Source organism: Betta splendens, chromosome 6, assembly GCF_900634795.4.
Source record: "Betta splendens chromosome 6, fBetSpl5.4, whole genome shotgun sequence".
Lineage (NCBI taxonomy): Eukaryota > Metazoa > Chordata > Actinopteri > Anabantiformes > Osphronemidae > Betta > Betta splendens.
Genome location: NC_040886.2, coordinates 13,504,963 through 13,526,090, shown reverse-complemented (window position 1 = coordinate 13,526,090; position 21,128 = coordinate 13,504,963). Strand labels below are relative to the sequence as shown.

Sequence of the window (21,128 nt, the reverse complement as noted above, 5' to 3'; positions counted from 1 at the left end):
CGTGAAGTAAATATGTCTAACCTGACGGTGGGGCGCAGGGAAAGTTTTGTGTAGCAGGTAGAAAATTCGTTGCTAACCTGTAAAGCTCCTTGATCCGACGGGTAATTAACAAAGTGCGAGAAAGAGAAGTCCCAGTAATAGAGTAATAGAGAGTTGGCATGGCTTTGTTGGAACTGTACACCCAGGTAAGAGAAGACCTCCCTGCTATTACAGCAGTTTGTATTTACCCACTGACTCACCTGCTGAGACATATGGAAAGTTTGTGTGTGCAGAGGATCATCATATAAAGTCCTAATGCTGACCTGTCTGCTTTTATTAAATGTTCAAATATCTTTACTTCTTATGTGAACATACATTCAATCTGAAGTTATCAGGTTGTAAAACAAAGTTTGCTAATTGTTTTTTTTTTACTGAATTGGTAAATTAACGCCTAAAATCCTCTGCTTTAGTTCAACAGAGTGTGGATTCCAGATGCCGAACACGTGTGGAAGTCAGCAGAGATTATAAGGGATTTTAATAATGGGGACAATGTTCTTGTTTTGCACCTTGACGATGGCACTGTGAGTATCCCGTGATTAGTAATAGTGCCGGTTTGCTTCACTTGCACCTACGCCTGTTTCCTTTACACTGCGGCAGGAGCACCACCACCCCGTCGACCCCTCTAAACCCCAGCTTCCTCCACTCCGCAATCCGGACATCTTGGTCGGGGAGAACGACCTCACGGCTCTCAGCTACCTGCACGAACCCGCTGTGCTGCACAACCTCAAAGTGCGATTCATGGAGTCCAGGATCATCTACACCTACTGTGGTACTGATTCAACGGGCTTTTGACCGTCAGGCACCAGGAGCCAGGTTTTCAACGGTCTGTGCTGTTTCCTCATTTCAGGTATTATACTGGTGGCTGTAAACCCATACAAACAGCTCCATATCTACGGAGATGCAATCATTCATGCCTACTCAGGCCAGAACATGGGAGACATGGACCCTCATATATTTGCAGTGGCAGAGGAGGCCTACAAGCAGATGGCCAGGTATCTAACACATTACAAAAACGTAAAGTCGGGCAAAGAGCGTGTTAGCATTTGAAAATGTTTTCCCCCAGAAACCACAAGAACCAGTCTATCATAGTCAGCGGTGAGTCCGGAGCAGGCAAGACTGTGTCTGCACGATACGCGATGAGATACTTCGCTGTTGTAAGCAAATCTGGCAGCAAGAGTCGGGTGGAAGACAAGGTCCTGGCGTCCAATCCAATAACAGAGGTGCAGTATGGCCCCCCCGTGTTCTAAGTGAAGGAGTGTAATATAACAGTTTGCTTTTCTGTCAGGCCATAGGCAACGCAAAGACCACCAGGAATGACAACAGCAGCCGATTTGGGAAATACACTGAGATCAGCTTTGACAAGCAGTACCGGATCATGGGCGCCAACATGAGAACCTATCTCTTAGAGAAATCCAGGGTTGTTTTTCAGGTCAGTGTGAGATGAGTCGTATCCATCGCATGTCGGGGCTGTTAGAACATCTTGTGGTTGTTGCTGTTCTTTCAGGCAGAGAACGAGCGGAATTATCACATTTTCTACCAGATGTGTTCCTGTGCTCACCTGGACAAGTTCAAGAACCTAAGACTTTGTGAGTCAATGCTGATAGTCTGTTTTAAATGCAATACGCTTCAAGGTGTGATTAAAACGATGAAATGTTAAAAGAAAGCTCGCTGTTTTGTATGTGCAGCAACTGCAGATCGCTTCAAGTACACCTGCATGGGCGGAGACATCACCATTGAAGGCGTGAATGACAAAGCCGACATGGAGGAGACGCTGCGGACCTTCTCCCTGCTGGGTAAATGTCGTCAGGTTCTATTAGTGCGGCTTTTTTCGAATGCCGCCCTCGTGTCTTGACTCCTCTTGCTTCTGCAGGATTGAAGGAGGACTTTCAGTCAGACGTTTTCAAAGTTTTGGCAGCGATTCTTCACTTAGGAAATGTGGAAATCAAAAGCTCGGGAGATGAGAAATCTTCAGTTCCCGTGAGTCTTAATCTAGGAAGCTGAAATAAGGTTTGAAGCAGGTCAGACACCAGCTTGACTCAGCGTCTTGCAGCGCAGCGATCCACACCTGGCAGTGTTCTGTGAGCTGCTGGGAGTCGGTGTGGAGGGCCTGGTGCGCTGGCTGTGCCACCGGAGGATTGTTCTGGTGGCCGAGACGGTGGTGAAGCCGGTTCCCAAGGAGCGAGCGGTGAACGCCAGGGACGCTCTGGCTAAACGGATCTACGCCCACGTGTTTGACTGCATTATTAACACCATAAACGCAGCACTGAAGGTTCCTGGAAAACAGCATGCTTTCATAGGTGTTCTGGACATTTATGGGTAATACACATACACAACACATCCTCCTTATGATGACTGGTATAATAATGTATACGTTAACCTGAATTAGACTCTCTCTCTTCTTTCTCAGCTTTGAAACGTTTGACATCAACAGCTTTGAGCAGTTTTGCATCAACTATGCAAATGAAAAGCTTCAACAGCAGTTTAACTTGGTGGGCGTCTTCACTGCATCTTAACATTTCTACTGCAGACGCCTGTAGCAACCAAGGGGCTTAATCATTTTATTTATTTCAATCAGCATGTGTTCAAGCTGGAGCAGGAAGAGTACATGAAGGAGGACATCCCATGGACGCTGATCGATTTCTATGACAACCAGCCTGTCATTGACCTGATCGAGGCCAAGTTGGGCATCCTCGACCTGCTGGATGAAGAATGTTTAGTAAGACTGAGACTGATGCAGATTTCATACCTGTAGCATTTAACTATTTGATGTGACTATGCTCTTTTGCCTACGCCCTTTTGCAGTTTCCTCAGGGCACTGATCAGAGCTGGCTGCAGAAGCTGTACAACTACCTCGAAGCCAATCCTCTGTTTGAGAAGCCCAGGCTGTCAAACGAGGCATTTGTGATCCAACACTTTGCAGACAAGGTGCAACCCCCGAAGCTCACTTAGCATGATGCATGATGGGACACAATAACAGCTCTGACCGGTATTTAAATCCCCGGCAAATATGTTTAAAACGACTGATCTAATTTGACCAACAGGTTGAGTATCAGTGTGGAGGTTTTCTTGAGAAGAACAGAGACGCCCTCTTTGAAGAACTGCTTGACGTTATGAGAGACAGTAAGGTCAGAGGCACTTATTTTATCTTGGCTTTATTTTGTTTTGCATTAGAAAACATGCTCCGTCCAACATTATTCTCCCCACTTTACTTTCTCCTTCTCGCTTGCTGCTGTCACCAGTTTCGTTTTCTGGCGAACGTTTTCCAAGAGGACGACGACGGATCTGTGAACAGTAAAGGCGTCAAAGTGAGAGCTGCCAGGCCTGGAGTGAAACCAGCCAACAAACAGCTGAGGACCTCGGTGGGAGATAAGGTGGATGTGTTTGCTCTGCCCCTGCTCGTTGGGTCAAACGTCGGCTCCAGCTCAGTGTTTACCAGCTTTGACTCGACCGCCTGAGCGTGCTCTGAACGCAACTTTTCTCGTTGAATGCAGTTTCGCAGCTCCCTCTCTCTCCTGATGGAAACGCTCAACGCCACCACGCCTCACTACGTGCGCTGCATTAAGCCTAATGACGAAAAGCTCCCATTCGAGTAAGTGCTCGTGAATCTGGTTACAGTGACCCAACCTGTAACACTGGGGAATCACGCGCATGTTTATGTGTTTGCTTTGAGCTGATGCTTGTGCGCGTCCTCAGATATGACTCCAGGAGGGTTGTGCAGCAGCTGCGAGCCTGTGGCGTCCTTGAAACTATCCGTATCAGTGCACAGAGCTACCCATCGAGGTCAGCGATAGATTTGGTCTCCTACAATATTGCAATTTTCACAAATGTTTATGATATACTGACTATATTTCGTTTTCAGGTGGACATACATTGAGTTTTACAGCCGCTACAGCATCTTAATGTCCCCTCAGGAGGCGATTGTCAATGATAAGAAACAAGCTTGCAAGAATGTGCTACCTCGGTTGATTCAGGTAAGATGCTTATCAAGCAGCCACCAGTGTTGTCTGTATGTTGTTACAGTGCATGCTTGTTGATTGCTCACGGCCTCTCGACTGCGTGTCCAGGATTCCAATCAGTACAAGTTCGGCCGGACCAAGATCTTCTTCCGAGCTGGCCAGGTGGCTTATCTGGAGAAGCGGCGCCTCGACCGGCTCCGTGGAGCCTGCGTAACCATCCAGAAGCACGTCCGCGGCTGGAGCCAGAGGAGGGCGTACCTTCGCCTGAGGGGCGCGGCCGTCGTCCTCCAGCAGTACATCCGTGGAAAGAGGACGATCCGGTGAGCGCTGGTGCCGCGTCATCGGTTGAACTGTCCAGATCCTGGCCATCACATTTGCTTCTCTTCTGGAAAACCTGCAGCAAAACGGTGAGCGCCGCGACGCTGAAGCGGGGCTGGGCAGCAGTCGTGATCCAGAGATACTGGAGAGGCTACCGTATGAGGCAGATCTACCAGGTGGTCCGCTTGGCCTCGGTCACCATCCAGGCCTTCACACGAGGCTGGATAGCCCGCAAGCGATTCAGGAAGGTCAGCGGGATCAATGATGGGTCATTTGTATTAGTTTGTGTGAAAACATGAAACGTCTACTTACTTATCGCCTGTGATTTCCATCAGATGATGGAGGAGCACAAAGTACTGGTTCTCCAGAAATACGCCAGAGCGTGGCTGGCACGGCGCCGCTTTCAGACCATGCGGCGGCTGGTGCTCAATGTTCAGCTCTCGTACAGGGTGCAGCAGCTCCGAAAGAAGATTGAAGATCAGGTAAAATGTCTGGTTGTTTCAGCAGCGGCGTGTGCACAGACAAGCTGTACATGAGTCATGTCACCTCCCAGAACAAAGAGAACTGCGGGTTGGTGGAGAGACTGACCAGCCTGGCCAGCACCCATTCTCAAACTGTGGACAGACTTCAAGGCCTGGAGGTGCAGATGGAAAAACTAAGCAGCCAGAAGGCGGCGGTGGAGTCAAGAGAGAAGAAAGTGAAGGAAGATGCTGCTTCGGTCAGTATGTTAGTATTATTGTCCGTGGACTTTGGATCTTTGCTCCTCATGTGCATGTTTTGTTTTTGTTTCAGGCCATTGCACAGCTTCAGAGAGCGATAAATGCGCTAAGCCTTGAAAAAGAAAAAGTAGAGAAACAGTTTGAAGATTCCACCAAAGAAACCAAAGGTGGCAGAGACCAAATTAATACTTAACTTATAATTTATGGCAAATCTCTAACTAGTTTTACCTTCCAACAGAAAACTTTGATCAAATAAAAAGAAGTCTGCAAGACGAGAAAGAGAATGAAACAAGGCTGAGAAAGTAAGTAATGAAAATGTGTAGAGCGTAGAGATGTTTCTTTGTATTGGCTCAGCTTGTTCAATTATTCAGAGCGTTGATCAGCACGTTCTCTGTAGAATCGCTGAGAACAACATTGAGCTCCAGAGGCAGGACCACGAGAAGGAGGTGGAGACTCTCAAGGACGAGATTAAGAGGCTGAAGGAGGAGAGGGTCGGACTTCAGAGGCAGATGGAGGAAGGGGGGCAGGTGAACTCTGACCTGCAGGAACAGGTCCTCCAGCTCAGCAAGCACGTCAAGGCCATTCCCGAGCTCCGCAAAGACCTCAACAGCCTGCAAAATCAGAAAAACTCCATGGACCGAAAGATGAAGGAGCAGTCTGAACAAGCAACAGGTGCCACGTTCTCTACATAAAACGAGGTGTTTGTCCTAATGCTGAGCCTAAGGAATTTAATATTTGTTTTGTTTCTGTAGCTAAGTTAAAAGATGTTACCAGACAACTTCTTGGAGGCGTTGTTGAAGAGCAGGTTCTCTTAGGGTAATCAAAACTAAATGACCCCCTTTAGTTATGCAGCTGATGTCAAATCTGTTTATACTTTTTTTTTGTTTGTTTCAAGGCTTATTTCGGATGATTCTGAGAAGATTTATGAAGTTGAAGATTTGCAGGCAGCTTTTGAAGGCCTGCAGAAAGCCACCAGGTAATTGTTATTTAATGTTATCATTTCTTGAACATTAGTCGTATTAAGGTTTGTATCTGCAGCTGATTGTACCGTTGATGACAGAATACTGGAACATCACCGGAAGGAGCAGAAAGAAAGCTATGAAACCCAGGTGGAGGGCTTGACGTACAAAGTGGACCATCTGCAAAACGAGAACAGCCGGCTGCAAGACCTGTTTCAGGAGAAGAGTAATGTGAATGAGAAAATTCGCCAGGAGGTGTCCAGGCTCAGCAGTGAGAACGCCGTGCGTTTTACCATTCTCGCGTTTGTTTGTTGGTGATGGATGAGCTGCAGATCGTACAGTGATGTCCTTACTCGCGGGACTTGCAGATTATACCGGAGCTGAAGCTGCAGGTGTCAGAACTGAATAGACAAAAGCAAGAACTGGAGGCTCAAGTGGAAGAGAAGACCAGAGAAATAGCTGGTAGGTCTGTGTAGTTCTACGGATCTAGCGTTTAATACTAAACGTTTACCCAGATGAGTGTTTAACTTGTTCTTTTGCTTTATGTCGAAAAGAAAAAAATGAGGAGATCAGCAACACTCTTCAAAAAAAGATTATGGAAGAGAGCTCGAAACGCAGGTGACATATTGAGATTGCAGTTTGCATTGTGATTATAAATAGAATGGTTGAGTGTGATGACTGCTGCTTTTTAGGCACTTTGAGAACAGAGCTGCGGAGCTGGAGGAGCTGAAGAGGGAGCTTCAAGGCCAAGTAGAGGAGCTCGAGGAGGAGAACGAGCACTTGAAGCGACAGCAGATGATGGAGAGCGAGGCCCGGAGCAAGCTGAGGCAGGAGACCTCGCGGTTGGCCGCCGAGAACATGGTACCGTACGCGTGCGGGTGCGCGATCGCTCCCGACGAACCGTGGTAACACGCTGTTTTCGCCTCCAGGACTGCGAAGAGCAGCTCGACCAGAAAGACCGATTAATAAAGAAGCTCCAGAACCAAATAAAGAGCCTGGAATCGTCACAGAGAGGTGACGTGCGCTGGGGCTCGTTCTGTACGTGTGAACTGTCAAACAGAAGCGCGGACATGTGGCTCACGCCCCTCTTTCTCACACAGCCAAGCAAACGTATTCGCCCGCGGTTCCCAAGGACTACCTGGGCATGTTGGAATACAAGCGAGAGGACGAGGCCCGGCTCATTCAGAACATCATCCTGGGTCTTGTTCACTGACGCGTCACGTCAAACGTTTGTCCATGAGCAGAGTTACCAACTGCTTTAAATGAGCTGCGTGACGTTCTTCTGCCCACAGACCTGAAGCCCAAGGGGGTGGTGGTGAGCATGATCCCCGTCCTGCCTGCCTACATCCTCTTCATGTGTGTGCGCCACGCGGACTACCTGAACGACGACGCCAAGCTCAAGTCTCTGATGAACGCAATCATCAACGGGATCAAAAAGGTCATCGTGGTGAGTTTAATAACATATTTGGGTTTTTTTTTTTTTCATTTATTTGATGATAGATGTCAAGAAGCTGCTGTGTGTCTGTGGCAGAGTTACCACAAGGACTTCGAGCTGCTGTCCTTCTGGCTCTCCAACATGTACCAGCTGCTCAACTGTCTGAAGCAGTACAGCGGAGAGGAGGTATGGCTTTCTTGTTGTTTCGTCCTACACAGCTACATGCTTTTTTTTGACATTTTCCCCTTTCATGTCCGTCCACAACAGGAGTTCATGAAACAAAACACCCCTCGCCAGAAGAAGAACTGCTTGCAGAATTTTGACTTGTCCGAGCACAGGCAGATCCTCAGTGATCTGGCCATTCACATCTACCATCAGTTCATCTCAATCATGGAAAAGGCCCTCGCTCCTTCTATCGGTATTTTACTATTTTAATCAACACTAGCGACGTTCTACACAGTAAAGTGCAACGACGTGTCCACTGTTCCATTTACTCCCTGATCCACAGTACCTGGTATGTTGGAACATGAGAGCTTACAGGGCATTTCCAGCATGAAGCCGACAGGGTTCAGGAAACGCTCCAACAGCCTCTACGAGGACTCGGAGACCTCCACCATCTCCACTATCATTCAGCAGCTCGGCTCCTTCCACTCCACTATGACCCAGCATGGCATGGAGCAGGGCCTCATCAAACAGGCTGTCAAACAGCTCTTCTTCCTCGTGGGCGCCACCGCCCTCAACCACATCATGCTCCGCAAAGACATGTGCTCCTGCAGGAAGGGGATGCAAATCAGGTCTGTGGTCGCTGGCGCGGTGTTACCAATAGACGAACAAGAGGTCAGGTTCACAGAATCTCTGCTCCTTTTATAGATGTAACATCAGTTACCTGGAGGAGTGGCTCAAGGAGAAGGAGCTTCAGAACTCTAATGCTATAGACACTCTGAGGCCGCTGAGTCAGGCCGCGTGGCTGCTACAGGTCAACAAGTCCACCGACGACGACGCCAAGGAGATCGCTGAAAAATGCACTGAGCTCAGCCCAGTCCAGGTACTTCATCCATATCTAAGAGCAGAACCTCCGGCTTCACTCATTTTAAACAATATTCACGTTTATTTTTTTTAGATCGTCAAGATTTTAAATTCCTACACGCCCATTGATGATTTTGAGAAACGGGTGTCGTCCTCATTTGTCCGCAAAGTTCAGGTGAGCTCCACTTTTCGCGCTTTTATTTTGAAGTAACTGATGTAGGACCTGCTTGTCCTACATGCAATGAACATGTCATGCTAATGTTTGCAGTCCTCGCTGCAAGATCGAGAAGGATCCACGCAACTGATGCTGGACACAGATTATCGTTTCCAGGTCACGTTTCCCTTTTGTCCGTCCTCACAAGCTCTGGAGCTGCTGCAGGTGCCGAGCAGCCTTCACCTGGGTTTTCTAACCAGGATCTGAGGCAGCTGCTATGACTGACAAACCCAAGACACAAAGGTTGACGTGTAGAGGCATGTTTTTAACCACGGGAGCACCCACCTTCTTCAGAGGAGTCTGGGTGGCATCTTAAATTATTGTGTCTTAACTTATTGTGTGATCAATTTTTTAGCACCAGTGATTCCTATATTTTACTTTGAAGGGTGTAAATATTTAAGACATCACCTATTTTATTATTTTTAATAATTAATAATAATCTGTCTCTAATTCATGCGTTCAAGGTTTTGTGTAAATAAATATGTAGCTTTTACTAAATGACAGTTTTCCATTTTATTTGATCGTCACAATCATTTCAGTAATTTTCGTCCACTCAATCCGAGCTGCTCCAGTGTAAATCAAACCTCTGCAGCTCTCCTCTGTCTTGCTTGATTGTAGCTGGAGCTCTTTGGGTTTTGAAGTCCTGGTTGGTCTCTCATTTCTTAACCGTTTGTAGTCTGTGGTCCCAACATATATTTAATTTGGGCCCTTTGATCTGTAATAAATAAGCTCTAAAACTTGAATGTTAGAGGCCTCTGTAATCAAAGACCTTTGAACAATTTAGTAGCATTTTACTTGATGTGATTTCAAGACTAAAACCGGAAGAGCTGCCTGAATTAATATCGTCTGGTTCTAGAAACATTTTTGGCTTCTTCTTCATTTTGTCTTAAGTAGTTATTGACAAAACTCACTCAGAATATTTATATTTATATATTTAATAACTGATTCAACTGTAATAAATTATTTTGTCTGCGTAAATGTCTTATGGACGTTCCTACAGAGAGCAGCTCCTATAGAACCAGGCAGTTTTCCAGCCTGTTAAAGCGGCGTTGAATACATTATTCATCGGTCGAGCAGCGATGCTGCCGCTGCTGGGGAGACGTCCTGCGAGGAGCAGCGGCAGCATCACCAGGATGCTGGGTCCTCCCCCCTCCTCCCTCCTCCCCCCTGGAACCCGGAGGAGCATCTTCTCCCTCTGACGTCATGACAGCGGCATCATCTGCTAGCTCCGCTTTAAGCCTTTTCGCTGCCGATCGCTGCCTGCACAGAGGAAATATATGAGATCCCCTCTAATCCCTGAAATGGCGACACAGGAGGTTCAGCTGAATGAGACTCTGGCTCATCTCAAAACGGAATCGGAGACGCTGAAGACGAAGCTGGAGGAGGAAAGAGCGAAGCTGCACGATGTCGAGTGTGAGTGATGAAAATGGAGAGGCCTCGGCTCACCCCTGTGCGACGGGATATCAGATGCGTCTCTATAGCGGGTTATGTTCCTGCTACAAGCCGAACGCGTCCGGACGTGGAGGGTGTGGACCCGTCGAAGGCTGATTATTGACCTTGTTGTCTTGACGCCCGGGGCTGTGTGCTCGCCTTCCCCGTTCGTAGCCCAGCGCTGCTGCTGCTGCTGCTGCTGCTTCTTAACATTTTCCGTGTGGTGGTTTTTGTCCAATCGCGTCTCAGCAGTTTGTGGTTTTAGTGGAGACTGTGCGTTAAAACGTAAACACGCAAAAACAGCGGACCAGACGCTCGTGAGCGATGGGACATATTAAAGAAAAGATTAATAGTAGGCGTTGACCGGTTTAATATTAGTCGAGAGTGTAACGAAGTGTGTGTGTGTGTGTGTGTGTGTGTGTGTGTGTGTGTGTGTGTGTGTGTGTGTGTGTGTGTGTGTGTGTGTGTGTGTGTGTGTGTGCGTGCGTGCGTGCGTGCGTGCGTGTGTGTGCGTGCGTGTGTAGTACATCAGGTGGCAGAGAAGGTGGAGGGACTGGGCCAGTTCGTCATGAAGACCCGGAGGACTCTGAAGGGACATGGCAACAAAGTTCTGTGTATGGACTGGTGTAAGGACAAGAGGAGGATCGTCAGCTCCTCGCAGGTCCGTGCTGACTTCAGGTCCGTCTCAAGAATCAACGAGCAGTAAATGTGCGTGACGGCGCTCTTGTTGTGTGTTTGCAGGATGGAAAAGTTATCGTGTGGGATGCCTTCACTACCAACAAGGTAACCTGCCCTTCAGCTGCATTAAAGTGAAATTAAATGCAATGTTAAATGTGCATATCCTCAATTTACAGTGTAGCCTTGATTTAATGTAAAGAAGGTTGAAAATATCAGTCTAATAAACCTATAACTGAAGAGTTCAACTTCAGCTTGTGTAGAGCATCTACTCTAGGCAGCTGCACCTATGAGGAGAATTAGAACATTCAAACCTATTTGTGTGGCAGCATAAACAGCTGTTCTGCTCTGTTTATTGACAGTGAAGGTGATTGATGTCACTGTGTGTGCAGCTCATGCGGGTTTGTCTTTTGATGTGTATTAGGAGCACGCAGTGACAATGCCTTGCACCTGGGTGATGGCCTGTGCCTATGCTCCCTCCGGCTGCGCTGTGGCCTGCGGGTGAGTGGCTCACGTGTGTAACACGGTGTTTGCAGATTTATTGTTTTCCGTTTTAGCGGTGTTTTCTTTTCTTCCGCCTCAGCGGCCTGGACAACAAATGCTCGGTGTATCCTCTGTCCCTGGACAAGAATGAGAACCTGGCCGCGAAGAAGAAGTCGGTGGCCATGCACACGAACTACCTGTCCGCCTGTAGCTTCACCAACTCAGACATGCAGGTGTGTCTCAATGCCGGCATGCAGCAAATGAAAGTGCAGAACAGCTGTTACTCCTCCTCGTTCTCTTCATGTTTAAGATCCTGACGTCCAGCGGGGATGGCACGTGTGCACTATGGGATGTGGAGAGTGGGCAGCTGCTGCAGAGTTTCCATGGACACGCAGCAGACGTGCTCTGTCTGGACCTGGCTCCCTCGGAGACCGGAAACACATTTGTCTCTGGGGTAAAGAAACTCACTTTTATGGCTCAATGTCACTTTTCTCAACTTGACTGGGTTGTGTCTTTTGAAATAAATCATGCTCTGTGTGATTTCATATTGCTGCAGGGCTGTGATAAGAAGGCTAATGTGTGGGACATGCGATCAGGACAGTGTATTCAGTCTTTTGAAACTCATGAATCAGACATAAACAGCGTGCGGTGAGTAACTGCCTCCACCTGGCTCTGTCACGTCTGACCTCTGTATCTGCAGACATAAGCATAGATTTGATTTATCACACACGGGAAAATGGAACCAGTTCAATGGTTTTCACAGCACTTAGTGAAAAATGATTCACCATATGTTTTACTTCCCTCACTCTGCCCCTTTGTCTTATTTATACCACCACCGGGAGCCATTCAAAGTCAAATGTATTCAAATCCTGCAAACTGTGTCAAGACAGTCATTTGTTCTCAAATGTGGCTCCCTGCTTTCAAACAGATACTATCCCAGTGGAGACGCATTTGCATCTGGCTCAGATGATGCTACAGTAAGTATTTGGTTAGACTGATTTGATCTTAATTCATAATCGTACATCATCTAGATTATCAATCTGAGAAAAACGATTGAGTGATTTGATCCCAATCTGTGATATTCATGTGTAAAACGTCTTTATTGCAGTGCCGTTTGTACGACTTAAGGGCAGACAGAGAGGTGGCTATTTATTCTAAGGAGAGCATTATATTTGGGGTCTCCAGTGTTGATTTCTCTCTAAGTGGTAAGATATAATTACTCATGTTACCTTAAAAATGACCCTGAATAATGCCTCAAACTTTATGCACAGCCCAAACATAATGCTTTACGTTTTGCAGGTCGGCTACTGTTTGGTGGCTACAATGACTACACCATAAATGTTTGGGATGTTCTCAAAGGAACGCGAGTCTCCATCCTGTTTGGACACGAGAACCGTGTTAGTACACTGCGTGTTTCCCCAGATGGGACTGCCTTCTGCACAGGTTCCTGGGACCACACTCTTCGGGTATGAAATGTCTCCTTCAGGGACCGATTCGACACCTGCACTGACCTCGATGGTGACTAGTTGTTTCCTCTTTTTTCCAGATCTGGGCTTAAAGGCGAAGAAACCGCACTAAGTGGTAGACAGGCCTTCTGAAGACACGCTGATGTTTCTATTTGCTAGAGTACAATCACAGAAATAGAGACTCAGTTGTACATAGAGCATATCTATAGCTTTGTATATAGTTTAGTCTCATGGCCAGGCTAGATTTGAATATTTCAGAGAGTTATCAAACCAAATGGCACGCTTGTATTACAGTGAGAGTCAGAGAATATTGCACAGACGTACTTATGGTTACAACTTAAGCTGTACAATGTATATTGAAAGAAACTAAACATTGGTAGTGACTAGCATCAGTCTAGGGTAGAATTGACACAATAAAGTGATGTACTGTATCTGTCCACATAAAGGCATGACTTGTTTACTTGTTTTTTAAATTTTCTTTGCACAAAAAATATGGAATGCAATTTACGGAACAAAATGGGAGACAGGGAAACTAAATGCATCTGCAGGAGAAGCTTTACTTAGCTAAACCTGAATAATCCCGTTTTATAAGATGTCAATATTAGTTTGTTTGAAAAAAACTGAAAATAATATTTAATATGAAGGAACAAGTTCAAACTGTTCACAGACGAAACAGTCTATGGTTTCTTTATTTTTACACAATGTGTGCCCCACAAGTCTTTTTCACTGTTAACAGCACCACACCTGCCAATATTATTCTAAAGCAACAAAGCACATTTACAGAAAATTCTGCAGCATGTTTATTTTCCGTCCCCATGATCTTATAATATGGTTTAACTCTTATTGATGTTCGTTTCCAGTTGTGGAAGCCACCTACTGCTCAATGCACACTTAAGTTCTTGTTTCCCACCAGACATTTAAATGACAATATATACAGAACATGTTTAAATTCTTAGAATGTATTCATCTTCATGTCCAATGGCTGTAATTTCATATTAATTGTAATTACTTTATTGTAGTCTAGTGTACAGTTATAAAAAAAGACTGTTTATCAAAATATTATAAACATATTAAACTGAGTTTTGAATATCATAACCGCTTGTGTCACTCATCTTATTCAGGTAAACTTGTGTTTTTCATTTTCTTGCAGATACTGTTTTTGTTTCAGGTTTTAATAAAGTTTTTTAAATACAGACGGACGTGACGTCACCAGGGAGCCATGGGTAGACTGCTGAATCAAAACAATGGCCGACTGGCAAGCTAGAATTTAACCACAAGTGTTTAACCGGCTCCGTTCGCCGTCTCTGCGTAGGAACCTCTCTGGGATGGGTACATGATAGATAGGGTACGCATGTTTTAAAGGACAGAAACCAGCTGCTTGGCCCGTTTCCTGCTGTCAAAATGAGCGATGTTGTGGAGAAGACCCTGACAGCTCTGCCGAGCCTCTTGTCTTTAGATTCCCAGCCTGGATCTACAAAGCTGTCTTCCACCTCAAAACTAGGAAGCCTCATCAGAGGAATCACTGAGCTGACGTCCAAACATGTGAGTCCAACAATTTAAAACTGGGGCTGAAGTAAAAGAATAATCAGTTGTTCAGGATAAGCTTTAGCGTTAGCTCACCAGGCTAACTTGAATATGTCTCTGACAATTTTTATGATCCCCTAAATAACGCCTCATACATTAAAAGCAGGGCGTCACTCCCAACTGGTTGTTACAGTACAACTGTTTGCAGCAGTTAAATCTTTTTAACCTTTGCCCTGTTTTTCTTGTTTAGGAGGAAGAGAAACTTATTCAACGCGAACTAGTGTCTATTAAGGAACAAGTGTCTTCCCCCAACACCTCCATGGTACTGTTCTCCTGATTTTCAAAGCTGTTGTTGCACAAAAAACTAGATTATTATGGGTCAGTAAAGTTACTGATGTGTTTACTTCTTGCTTATGTCATTTGATCCAGAGGCAAATGAAGGATCTCATGGTGAGAGCCATCTACTGCGAGATGTTAGGCTATGAGGCTTCATTTAGCTACATCCATGCTATCAAACTGGCTCAACAAGGCACAGCGCTGGAGAAAAGAGTTGGTATGTTGTTACTGTATTTTCTAGCGTTATCTCAGAATCCAGGTCTTGGCTTTCTAACTTATTAAAGTAACCAAACATGCAATAAGTCCACCGCAAATTCCTACTTGGTTTTCTGTTTGTTTTGCAGGTTATCTCGCTGTGTCCTTGTTTCTTAATGAAAGCCACGAGCTGCTGCTTCTCCTCGTAAACACTGTGTTGAAGGTATTGATTTTCCTGTTTATTTTGTTTTTTTCATAAAAAACATGGATAATGATATATTATGTTTACAGGATCTTCAGAGCACAAATCTTATTGAAGTCTGCATGGCTCTAACTGTTGTCAGCCAAATCTTCCCCAAAGATATGATACCTGCTATCCTTCCTCTGGTGGAGGAGAAGCTTAATCACCCAAAGTAAGAAATGCTACTTTGATTAGGTACCTGTATGATTGCATATATTGTAAGCAAAATATTTTTGTAAGTGTTTTGTAACTTATTTGTAGAGAAATAATTCGTCGCAAAGCAGTCCTGGCACTGTATAAGTTCTACCTGATTGCACCAAATCAAGTTCAGCACATCCACAGCAAGTTTCGCCTAGCTCTGTGTGACAGGGATCCTGGGGTAATGACAGCATCACTACACATCTACTTACAGATGATCCAGGTAATTTATTTTCATGTTTTTTTTATATTTCTACTTGTTTTATATACGGTGGTATTCTGTGTCACACTTTGATATACTTGATATATTTTGTTTTGTTACAGGAGAACCCAGAAGGTTATAAGGACTTAACAACAAGTTTTGTCACCATATTGAAGCAAGTGGTGGGAGGAAAGCTACCAATGGATTTTAACTATCGCAGTGTTCCTGCTCCATGGCTTCAAATTCAGCTTCTTAGAATACTATCCTTACTTGGAAAGAATGACCAGAGGTAATTAATGCTTTCCTCAAACTGACTGCATGAATGTTGACGTGGTTTGTTATAATATTCTTGCCAATAGACTTTGATCTGATCTGTGTTCACAGTACAAGTGAAATCATGTATGAAGTTCTTGATGAGTCTTTACAAAGAGCAGAGATGAACCACAACATTACCTATGGTATGTCGAATTTATAATTTATTAGTTTTTAATTAGGGTTGAAATTATTCAAACCTTTTAGCCACTAATATCAATCTCTTCCCTTCCAGCAATTTTATATGAGTGTGTAAAATGTATTTACACAATTCATCCTAAATCTGAACTTTTGGAAAAAGCTGCAAAGTGCATTGGCAACTTTGTTCTGTCACCAAAGATGAATCTCAAATATTTAGGTAAAACTACATAATATATAACTGTGTGAATCAAAGATGACTCATTTTAAAATGTTTTACACTTGACAGCCAAAATTCTACATTCTACATTCTACATTTTATTTATTTTGGCATATTTTAGGCTTGAAGGCTCTCACCTATGTGGTCCAGCAGGATCCTAAACTGGCCTTGCAACATCAGATGACCATCATTGAATGTCTTGATCATTACGACCTACTCATCAAGCGTGAAGTAAGACAGATACTGGTGTAGTATGAATTTAGGTGTCATAGGCATGTTTTTATAATTTACTGCATTCTCTGTTGTCTTCTAGACGCTGGAGTTGCTCTTTCGTATCACCAATGCCCAAAATGTCACAGTCATTGTTGAGAAGATGCTGGAGTTTCTGAGCACGAGTAAAGATGATTACACTACCACTGACCTGGTGGGGAAGGTGGCAGAGCTGGCAGAAAAATATCCTTTCAACTGTGACGATGTTGTTTTCATTGGACTGTGTTCAAGCACCAATGAGCTGCAGTTGAATTTCTTAGTTTCCCAATATTAAAGTTAGTAAAGTGTGTGTGGTATAATATTTTCATTTGTTAAGTGGTGAAACAGCCTAGTTACCCTGATACAGCTGTCGAAACCTTTTGCACTTTGTTTATTTCTGTTTGTTGTGTTTCTTTTTCTTATTAACAATATACATATGCGCCAGACAATGAATGGTTCATTGAGACCATGAACACAGTGTTTTCGGTGGGTGGGGATACGATGCAGCCTGACATCCCCAACAATTTCCTGAAACTACTCTGTGAGGGTAAAACACCTCTGTGCTTATTTGGTTCTATAATGTTCCTGTGCAGTGATATTTCAGTTTGCTCATTTGTTCCATGTGTTGACAAAAATCTAATTGTTCTCTATCAATTTTTACTGGCCCAGGATTTGACAGTGTGGAGGAAGACAGGAAGTTGAGACTGTTCGCTGTGGACTCATATGTTTCTCTGCTCCAAGGAAAGCCTGGCAACCTGCCACAGCGCTTCCTCCAAGTCATCAGCTGGGTGAGTGCTGGTGAGAGCAGGATGTAGAGAACTGACCATGATCACAGTGGTTTGATTAAAAGCATACTTTACAGTAAGCAGAGTGAGATAAGTTGATTGTTATATATGCTGAAGATGTGTCCTCCTTGTTTTGCTCAGGTCCTGGGTGAATACTCTCATTTGAGGGAGGAACTTGATCCAGCAACAGTCATGAGGTTGTTGGTCAAACTACTAGAAAGGAAGCAAACAAGCAGTGAAACCAAGAGCTACGTCCTTATGGCAATGACCAAGCTCTGTCGGAGTGGTGAAGGTGTTTCTATAGCTCAGGAGGTTTCTGAGTCATACAGCAGCTCAATGGACACAGTTCTGAGGCAGAGGGCGCATGAGCTGCAGCACCTGAGTCACAACCTTGAACTACGAACCAGGGTGCTGCTACCTGGAGAGGCTGGTCTGGAGCCACTGGAGGTAATCTATATGCATGACTGCAGAAATGTGAAACCAGGGTTTAAGTATGAAGTTTAATATGACTGTAAATGACTAAAGTAAAACTTTAGTTATTCAATTTTAAATGTCCTTAATACTAAAATGAAAGTCACCAGAAACAACTACAATGACTACTTTATAGTTCCTCCTCCTGCTCTGGCAAATTGAGTTCCCTTTATTTACAGTAATGGTTGGAGAAACATCCTGCTTACACTTGCCCTCATGACACACAGTCAATTAGATTAATGACAGTATTTGCCAAAATAATGGGATGATCATAGCAGGTCATAGCAGCTTTGGCATGTCTAGAGTAGTCTGCAGGGTGAGGTTAACCACAGAACTGTATTGAACAGAAGTCTATACAAATACTTCCCCAGTATTTTGCAAACAGGTGACACCATTAGATTTTTTTCTAGAGGATCTTAAGTAATATGTTTAAACTCCTTAAACCTAGGTGGATTCTTCACTGTCATTTCTGGATGGATTCGTGTCAGAGGCGTTGGCTGCTGGCGCTGCCCCATACAAGCCTCCCCATCAACGTCAGGAAGAACTCGCTCAGGCGAAAGGTAAGAATGAACTAGTGCTTTTCGCCTGCGGCAGATTTGGAAGCCCCGTTTGAATTTGTTTTGACTGCTGTGTGCTTCAGCGTTGAGCCTGGAGCCGTACAGCCTGGCCCTGCCCATCAGCATGTCCTCCTGCAGCATTACAGACAGACAGTCTCCCACACTGTTGTCCATGAGCTCTGGTCTGTCAGGAGATAGCACCGATCTGTCACACAAAGGAGGGTATGTAGCACATAGATACCTCAACTGACAGAGCTATGTTTGTTTTTACTGTTTGGAACTTGTTTTATTTCTATGTCAGCTCTACCACTCTGAAGCTGGATGGAGTGAAGAGGGTCTGGGGAAAAGAGGGCTACCTGGCACAGAGAGAACCCATAGAGGAGGCCCAGATTGAGGTTCCTAGTCCTCTCCGGTCCCCCATCCAGCAGACAGAGACTGGCAACTCACACAGCCCAAGCCCAGCCCCAACACAGAGCCCTGAGCACGAGCCAGAGAAGCAGCAGCTGGCCTCCTCACTGTTCGTCGGACTCAGCTCCCAAAGCTCCGTGTGTCTGGTGAGCTCACCAGTGCTTCTGGAACTATTTAGTTCCTCGTGTGTATTGGCGTTCCATATTTGTGCTTTTTTTGAAAATTCACCAAGGTGTTGTCACCCTTCTCGCAGATGGGGAAATCCGAGCCAATGCCCCAACGCTTTAGGAAGAAAGCCAAAGGTCAGAGCTCAACCAGCGCGCCAACGTCCAACTCCCTCATCTCTCTTCCCAGCACCGTGGATCACCTGCTTTGTACCAACCTACTGGAAAAGACTCCTGAACTCTCTGAGGTCCACGCTGCTGCTAATGGCACCTGTGACGTAGAAGCTGCTCTTGTGTCACACGAGGACTCAAACACACCTCAAGACCTCTGTCTCAGTTCTCACCTTCCTGCTGAACTCTCTGAACTTTTTCACTCTGAAATCTCCCCTCTGTGCTCCACTCAAAGCCTCCACCTCTCAGCCTGTTATGTGCAGAAAGAGGATTCTCTAATACTAGTTATTTTTATTACCAACTCCTCCGACTTTGCTGTTCATGACGTACATGTGGATCTTGACTCAGAACAACTTGAGGTAATGTATTCAGCTGAAAATAATAATTAAGCTTCGTGGCTGCCTAATTAGTCCTTCATAATAATAACCCTGTTATTGTTCAGGTATCCTGTGCCTCTGACAGCCCAGTGAAGGAGGTGAGAGGCTGCTGTGTAGCAGTGTGTCAGTATTCACTGACTGTGAAGAGGCCTTCAGCTCATGTCACAGTGGCTGGAATGGTGTCTCATCAGCTCCACATTGAAACGCCTCAAACAGCACAGTTTTCATACGAACTCCCGCTAACCAGCTTCGTCAGGTGACAAACCTTTTTGATTCTATTCAAAACGTGTCAGGCTGTGCGGAGGTCACGGGTCACTTACTTTGCTCCCGCATTTTACACAGACCTTTGAAAGTATCGACTGAGGAGTACGGGAGGATGTGGCTTGACTTTACGCATGATACAAAACAGAACTTGACGCTGATCAATGATGGCGAAGAGCCTCTTACAGACACTCTGACTGTACTGAAGAAGAAACTTCAGCTTCACATTGTTGAAATCATAGGTGAGTAGTTATTTTCTGCTCGCTGAACTGAACCTTTACCAAAAGAAAAGGGGTTCAGGGGTTAAACTGACTGAGTGCTGTTGCTGAGTTTCCTTTATCGCTTTCACCACAGGAATGGAAGGCATCGTAGCATGCCGGCTCCTCCCGGATCAGCCGTGTCTGATGCACTGCCGTTTGCACGCAGGCTCTCTGGCTGTGTGGATGCGCTCGTCACTCCCCGACCTTCCCGACTGCCTCATGTACCACTGTCAGAGGTCTTTAACGGAGCACTAAAGCCCTTCTGCAAAAGCTGCACTGACGCCACTGAGCAGCCAGAGCCACAAGCACCGCAGAGGAAGCTACACAGAGCTGTAAAGCAGAAGAGAAGGGGTCACAGCTGACAGCGGGCATTTACATCACCATGCTACAGTGTTTACCATTTGTTTGTCTCAATCAGTTCTGGTTTTAATGTCCATGAATCAGTGCTTTTTAAAATAACATTTCTCACAACCACAGTATTAGTAAAAGTCATCTGTCTAAAGCCTCAAAGCCCGTGTTTCTCATTAACACTACTGTTATAAAGTGCTATTATTGATATAGAAGGAAGAACATCCTTTTCCACAGCTAAGATAATTATTTAAAAGACTGTTAAAAAAGACTTAAGAGACTGACATATTTTAGCGAAGTACCCAATACATGTTTTATTTACTTTGTACATGCTTTTGAACAGATCAGTGAATTTAAATCCTCTACCTGTCAGTAAAAGCCACAGAGAGGGAGCTTTCAGTTTAAATAACAAAATGCTGATGATACTTTTCACTATTTCACATCCATTATGAACTTTTTGTCTTAAACACCACCGATGTCTGTTTTTCATTCATCAGTAATTTGCAGGTGCTGTCTTGTGTGTGTGATGGGGTTATCTATGCACTCATGTTTCTGAGTTTCAGGGAGAAGTGGATTTGTGTGTGGATAGTGATGTTAGATTATTCTATTTTTCTATCAGTGCAGTATTAAAAACATATTTATTGGGTTTATATTCTTGCAGAAAATATTTTTATTAATTCCACTGAAAGGAGAAGAATCGTTGTGTTTCATGTGCTGTTGTTTGGTTCTCGTTATGGTTGACATGTTTCAGCCTGTTTGAGTTAATTCCAACTGAAGGGAGGGTTTGTTTCAGTTATTTCTCCGTGTTCTGGTTTGAATCTATTCTCAACTTTAAACCCAGCGCCTTACGTTCCATCGCCAAGTTGACATGTGGTTTGTGCCTGTGGTGCAGAGAGGAATCATTGTTTCTTAGAGTGCCTGACACTATGTCCTGCTAACTTATGAATAAACTCTACACTTAATTTCTTTTGACTCAGTAATTTATTCGCC

General features: G+C 44.8%; 3 protein-coding genes and 1 long non-coding RNA gene across 5 annotated transcripts; 3 read left to right on the top strand and 1 right to left on the bottom strand.

Moving 5' to 3' along the window:
• Positions 1 to 14: 14 nt before the first annotated feature.
• myo5c (myosin VC) lies at positions 15 to 9,409 on the top strand. 2 transcript variants are annotated; one of them, XM_029154175.3, is made up of 40 exons: positions 15 to 185; positions 450 to 560; positions 637 to 808; positions 887 to 1,031; positions 1,103 to 1,259; positions 1,325 to 1,468; positions 1,544 to 1,625; positions 1,725 to 1,832; positions 1,910 to 2,016; positions 2,090 to 2,355; positions 2,447 to 2,528; positions 2,615 to 2,755; positions 2,842 to 2,964; positions 3,081 to 3,164; positions 3,279 to 3,410; positions 3,531 to 3,628; positions 3,733 to 3,819; positions 3,899 to 4,010; positions 4,104 to 4,315; positions 4,396 to 4,561; positions 4,649 to 4,795; positions 4,867 to 5,031; positions 5,106 to 5,199; positions 5,271 to 5,334; positions 5,430 to 5,704; positions 5,785 to 5,848; positions 5,928 to 6,008; positions 6,093 to 6,273; positions 6,360 to 6,453; positions 6,546 to 6,609; positions 6,684 to 6,852; positions 6,921 to 7,005; positions 7,092 to 7,190; positions 7,284 to 7,438; positions 7,523 to 7,612; positions 7,694 to 7,844; positions 7,935 to 8,220; positions 8,297 to 8,471; positions 8,547 to 8,627; positions 8,721 to 9,409. In XM_029154175.3, the coding sequence occupies exons 1-40, from the start codon at positions 159 to 161 to the stop codon at positions 8,871 to 8,873; spliced, it is 5,229 nt and encodes a 1,742-aa protein (XP_029010008.1). In that variant the 5' UTR covers positions 15 to 158; the 3' UTR covers positions 8,874 to 9,409. The 2 variants fall into 2 exon arrangements, with proteins under 2 accessions (XP_029010008.1, XP_055365831.1); XM_055509856.1 differs by lacking the exons at positions 15 to 185; positions 450 to 560; positions 637 to 808; ... (2 more) ...; positions 1,325 to 1,468; positions 1,544 to 1,625 and having other exon boundaries at positions 2,095 to 2,355.
• A 176-nt stretch (positions 9,410 to 9,585) lies between these two features.
• Positions 9,586 to 10,443, bottom strand: LOC121202311 (uncharacterized). The gene is made up of 2 exons (XR_005897833.1): positions 10,113 to 10,443; positions 9,586 to 9,926 (listed from the first exon to the last, which is right to left on the bottom strand). It is a non-coding gene; the product is annotated as an uncharacterized LOC121202311 (long non-coding RNA).
• On the top strand, positions 9,919 to 13,816 carry gnb5a (guanine nucleotide binding protein (G protein), beta 5a). Its single transcript, XM_029154231.3, has 11 exons — positions 9,919 to 10,079; positions 10,622 to 10,758; positions 10,839 to 10,880; positions 11,197 to 11,273; positions 11,356 to 11,488; positions 11,566 to 11,709; positions 11,812 to 11,903; positions 12,184 to 12,232; positions 12,364 to 12,460; positions 12,555 to 12,721; positions 12,802 to 13,816. Exons 1-11 carry the CDS (start codon positions 9,944 to 9,946, stop codon positions 12,811 to 12,813), a joined length of 1,086 nt encoding a protein of 361 aa, XP_029010064.1. The 5' UTR covers positions 9,919 to 9,943; the 3' UTR covers positions 12,814 to 13,816.
• Positions 13,817 to 13,930: 114 nt separating this feature from the next.
• ap4e1 (adaptor related protein complex 4 subunit epsilon 1) lies at positions 13,931 to 21,100 on the top strand. The gene is made up of 21 exons (XM_055509859.1): positions 13,931 to 14,263; positions 14,496 to 14,567; positions 14,675 to 14,798; positions 14,926 to 14,999; positions 15,068 to 15,189; positions 15,279 to 15,438; positions 15,540 to 15,706; positions 15,802 to 15,875; positions 15,965 to 16,087; positions 16,209 to 16,318; positions 16,401 to 16,544; positions 16,775 to 16,883; positions 17,006 to 17,124; positions 17,263 to 17,568; positions 18,041 to 18,152; positions 18,233 to 18,371; positions 18,451 to 18,703; positions 18,811 to 19,251; positions 19,335 to 19,525; positions 19,612 to 19,772; positions 19,885 to 21,100. Exons 1-21 carry the CDS (start codon positions 14,123 to 14,125, stop codon positions 20,043 to 20,045), a joined length of 3,303 nt encoding a protein of 1,100 aa, XP_055365834.1. The 5' UTR covers positions 13,931 to 14,122; the 3' UTR covers positions 20,046 to 21,100.
• Positions 21,101 to 21,128: the final 28 nt, after the last annotated feature.

What these genes read in the sequence shown, in the direction of transcription:
- myo5c (XM_029154175.3), top strand. Translation starts at nt 159, where the DNA reads ATGGCTTTGTTGGAACTGTACACCCAG. An exon ending in TGCTACCTCGGTTGATTCAG is followed by an intron (nt 4,011 to 4,103) that starts GTAAGATGCTTA and finishes CTGCGTGTCCAG; the next exon opens with GATTCCAATCAGTACAAGTT. An exon ending in AGCAGTACAGCGGAGAGGAG is followed by an intron (nt 7,613 to 7,693) that starts GTATGGCTTTCT and finishes CGTCCACAACAG; the next exon opens with GAGTTCATGAAACAAAACAC.
- gnb5a (XM_029154231.3), top strand. Translation starts at nt 9,944, where the DNA reads ATGAGATCCCCTCTAATCCCTGAAATGGCGACACAGGAGGTTCAGCTG. An exon ending in ATGCCTTCACTACCAACAAG is followed by an intron (nt 10,881 to 11,196) that starts GTAACCTGCCCT and finishes GATGTGTATTAG; the next exon opens with GAGCACGCAGTGACAATGCC. An exon ending in TCAGACATAAACAGCGTGCG is followed by an intron (nt 11,904 to 12,183) that starts GTGAGTAACTGC and finishes GCTTTCAAACAG; the next exon opens with ATACTATCCCAGTGGAGACG.
- ap4e1 (XM_055509859.1), top strand. Translation starts at nt 14,123, where the DNA reads ATGAGCGATGTTGTGGAGAAGACCCTGACAGCTCTGCCGAGCCTCTTG. An exon ending in GAACCACAACATTACCTATG is followed by an intron (nt 15,876 to 15,964) that starts GTATGTCGAATT and finishes CTTCCCTTCCAG; the next exon opens with CAATTTTATATGAGTGTGTA. An exon ending in GATCTGTCACACAAAGGAGG is followed by an intron (nt 18,372 to 18,450) that starts GTATGTAGCACA and finishes TTTCTATGTCAG; the next exon opens with CTCTACCACTCTGAAGCTGG.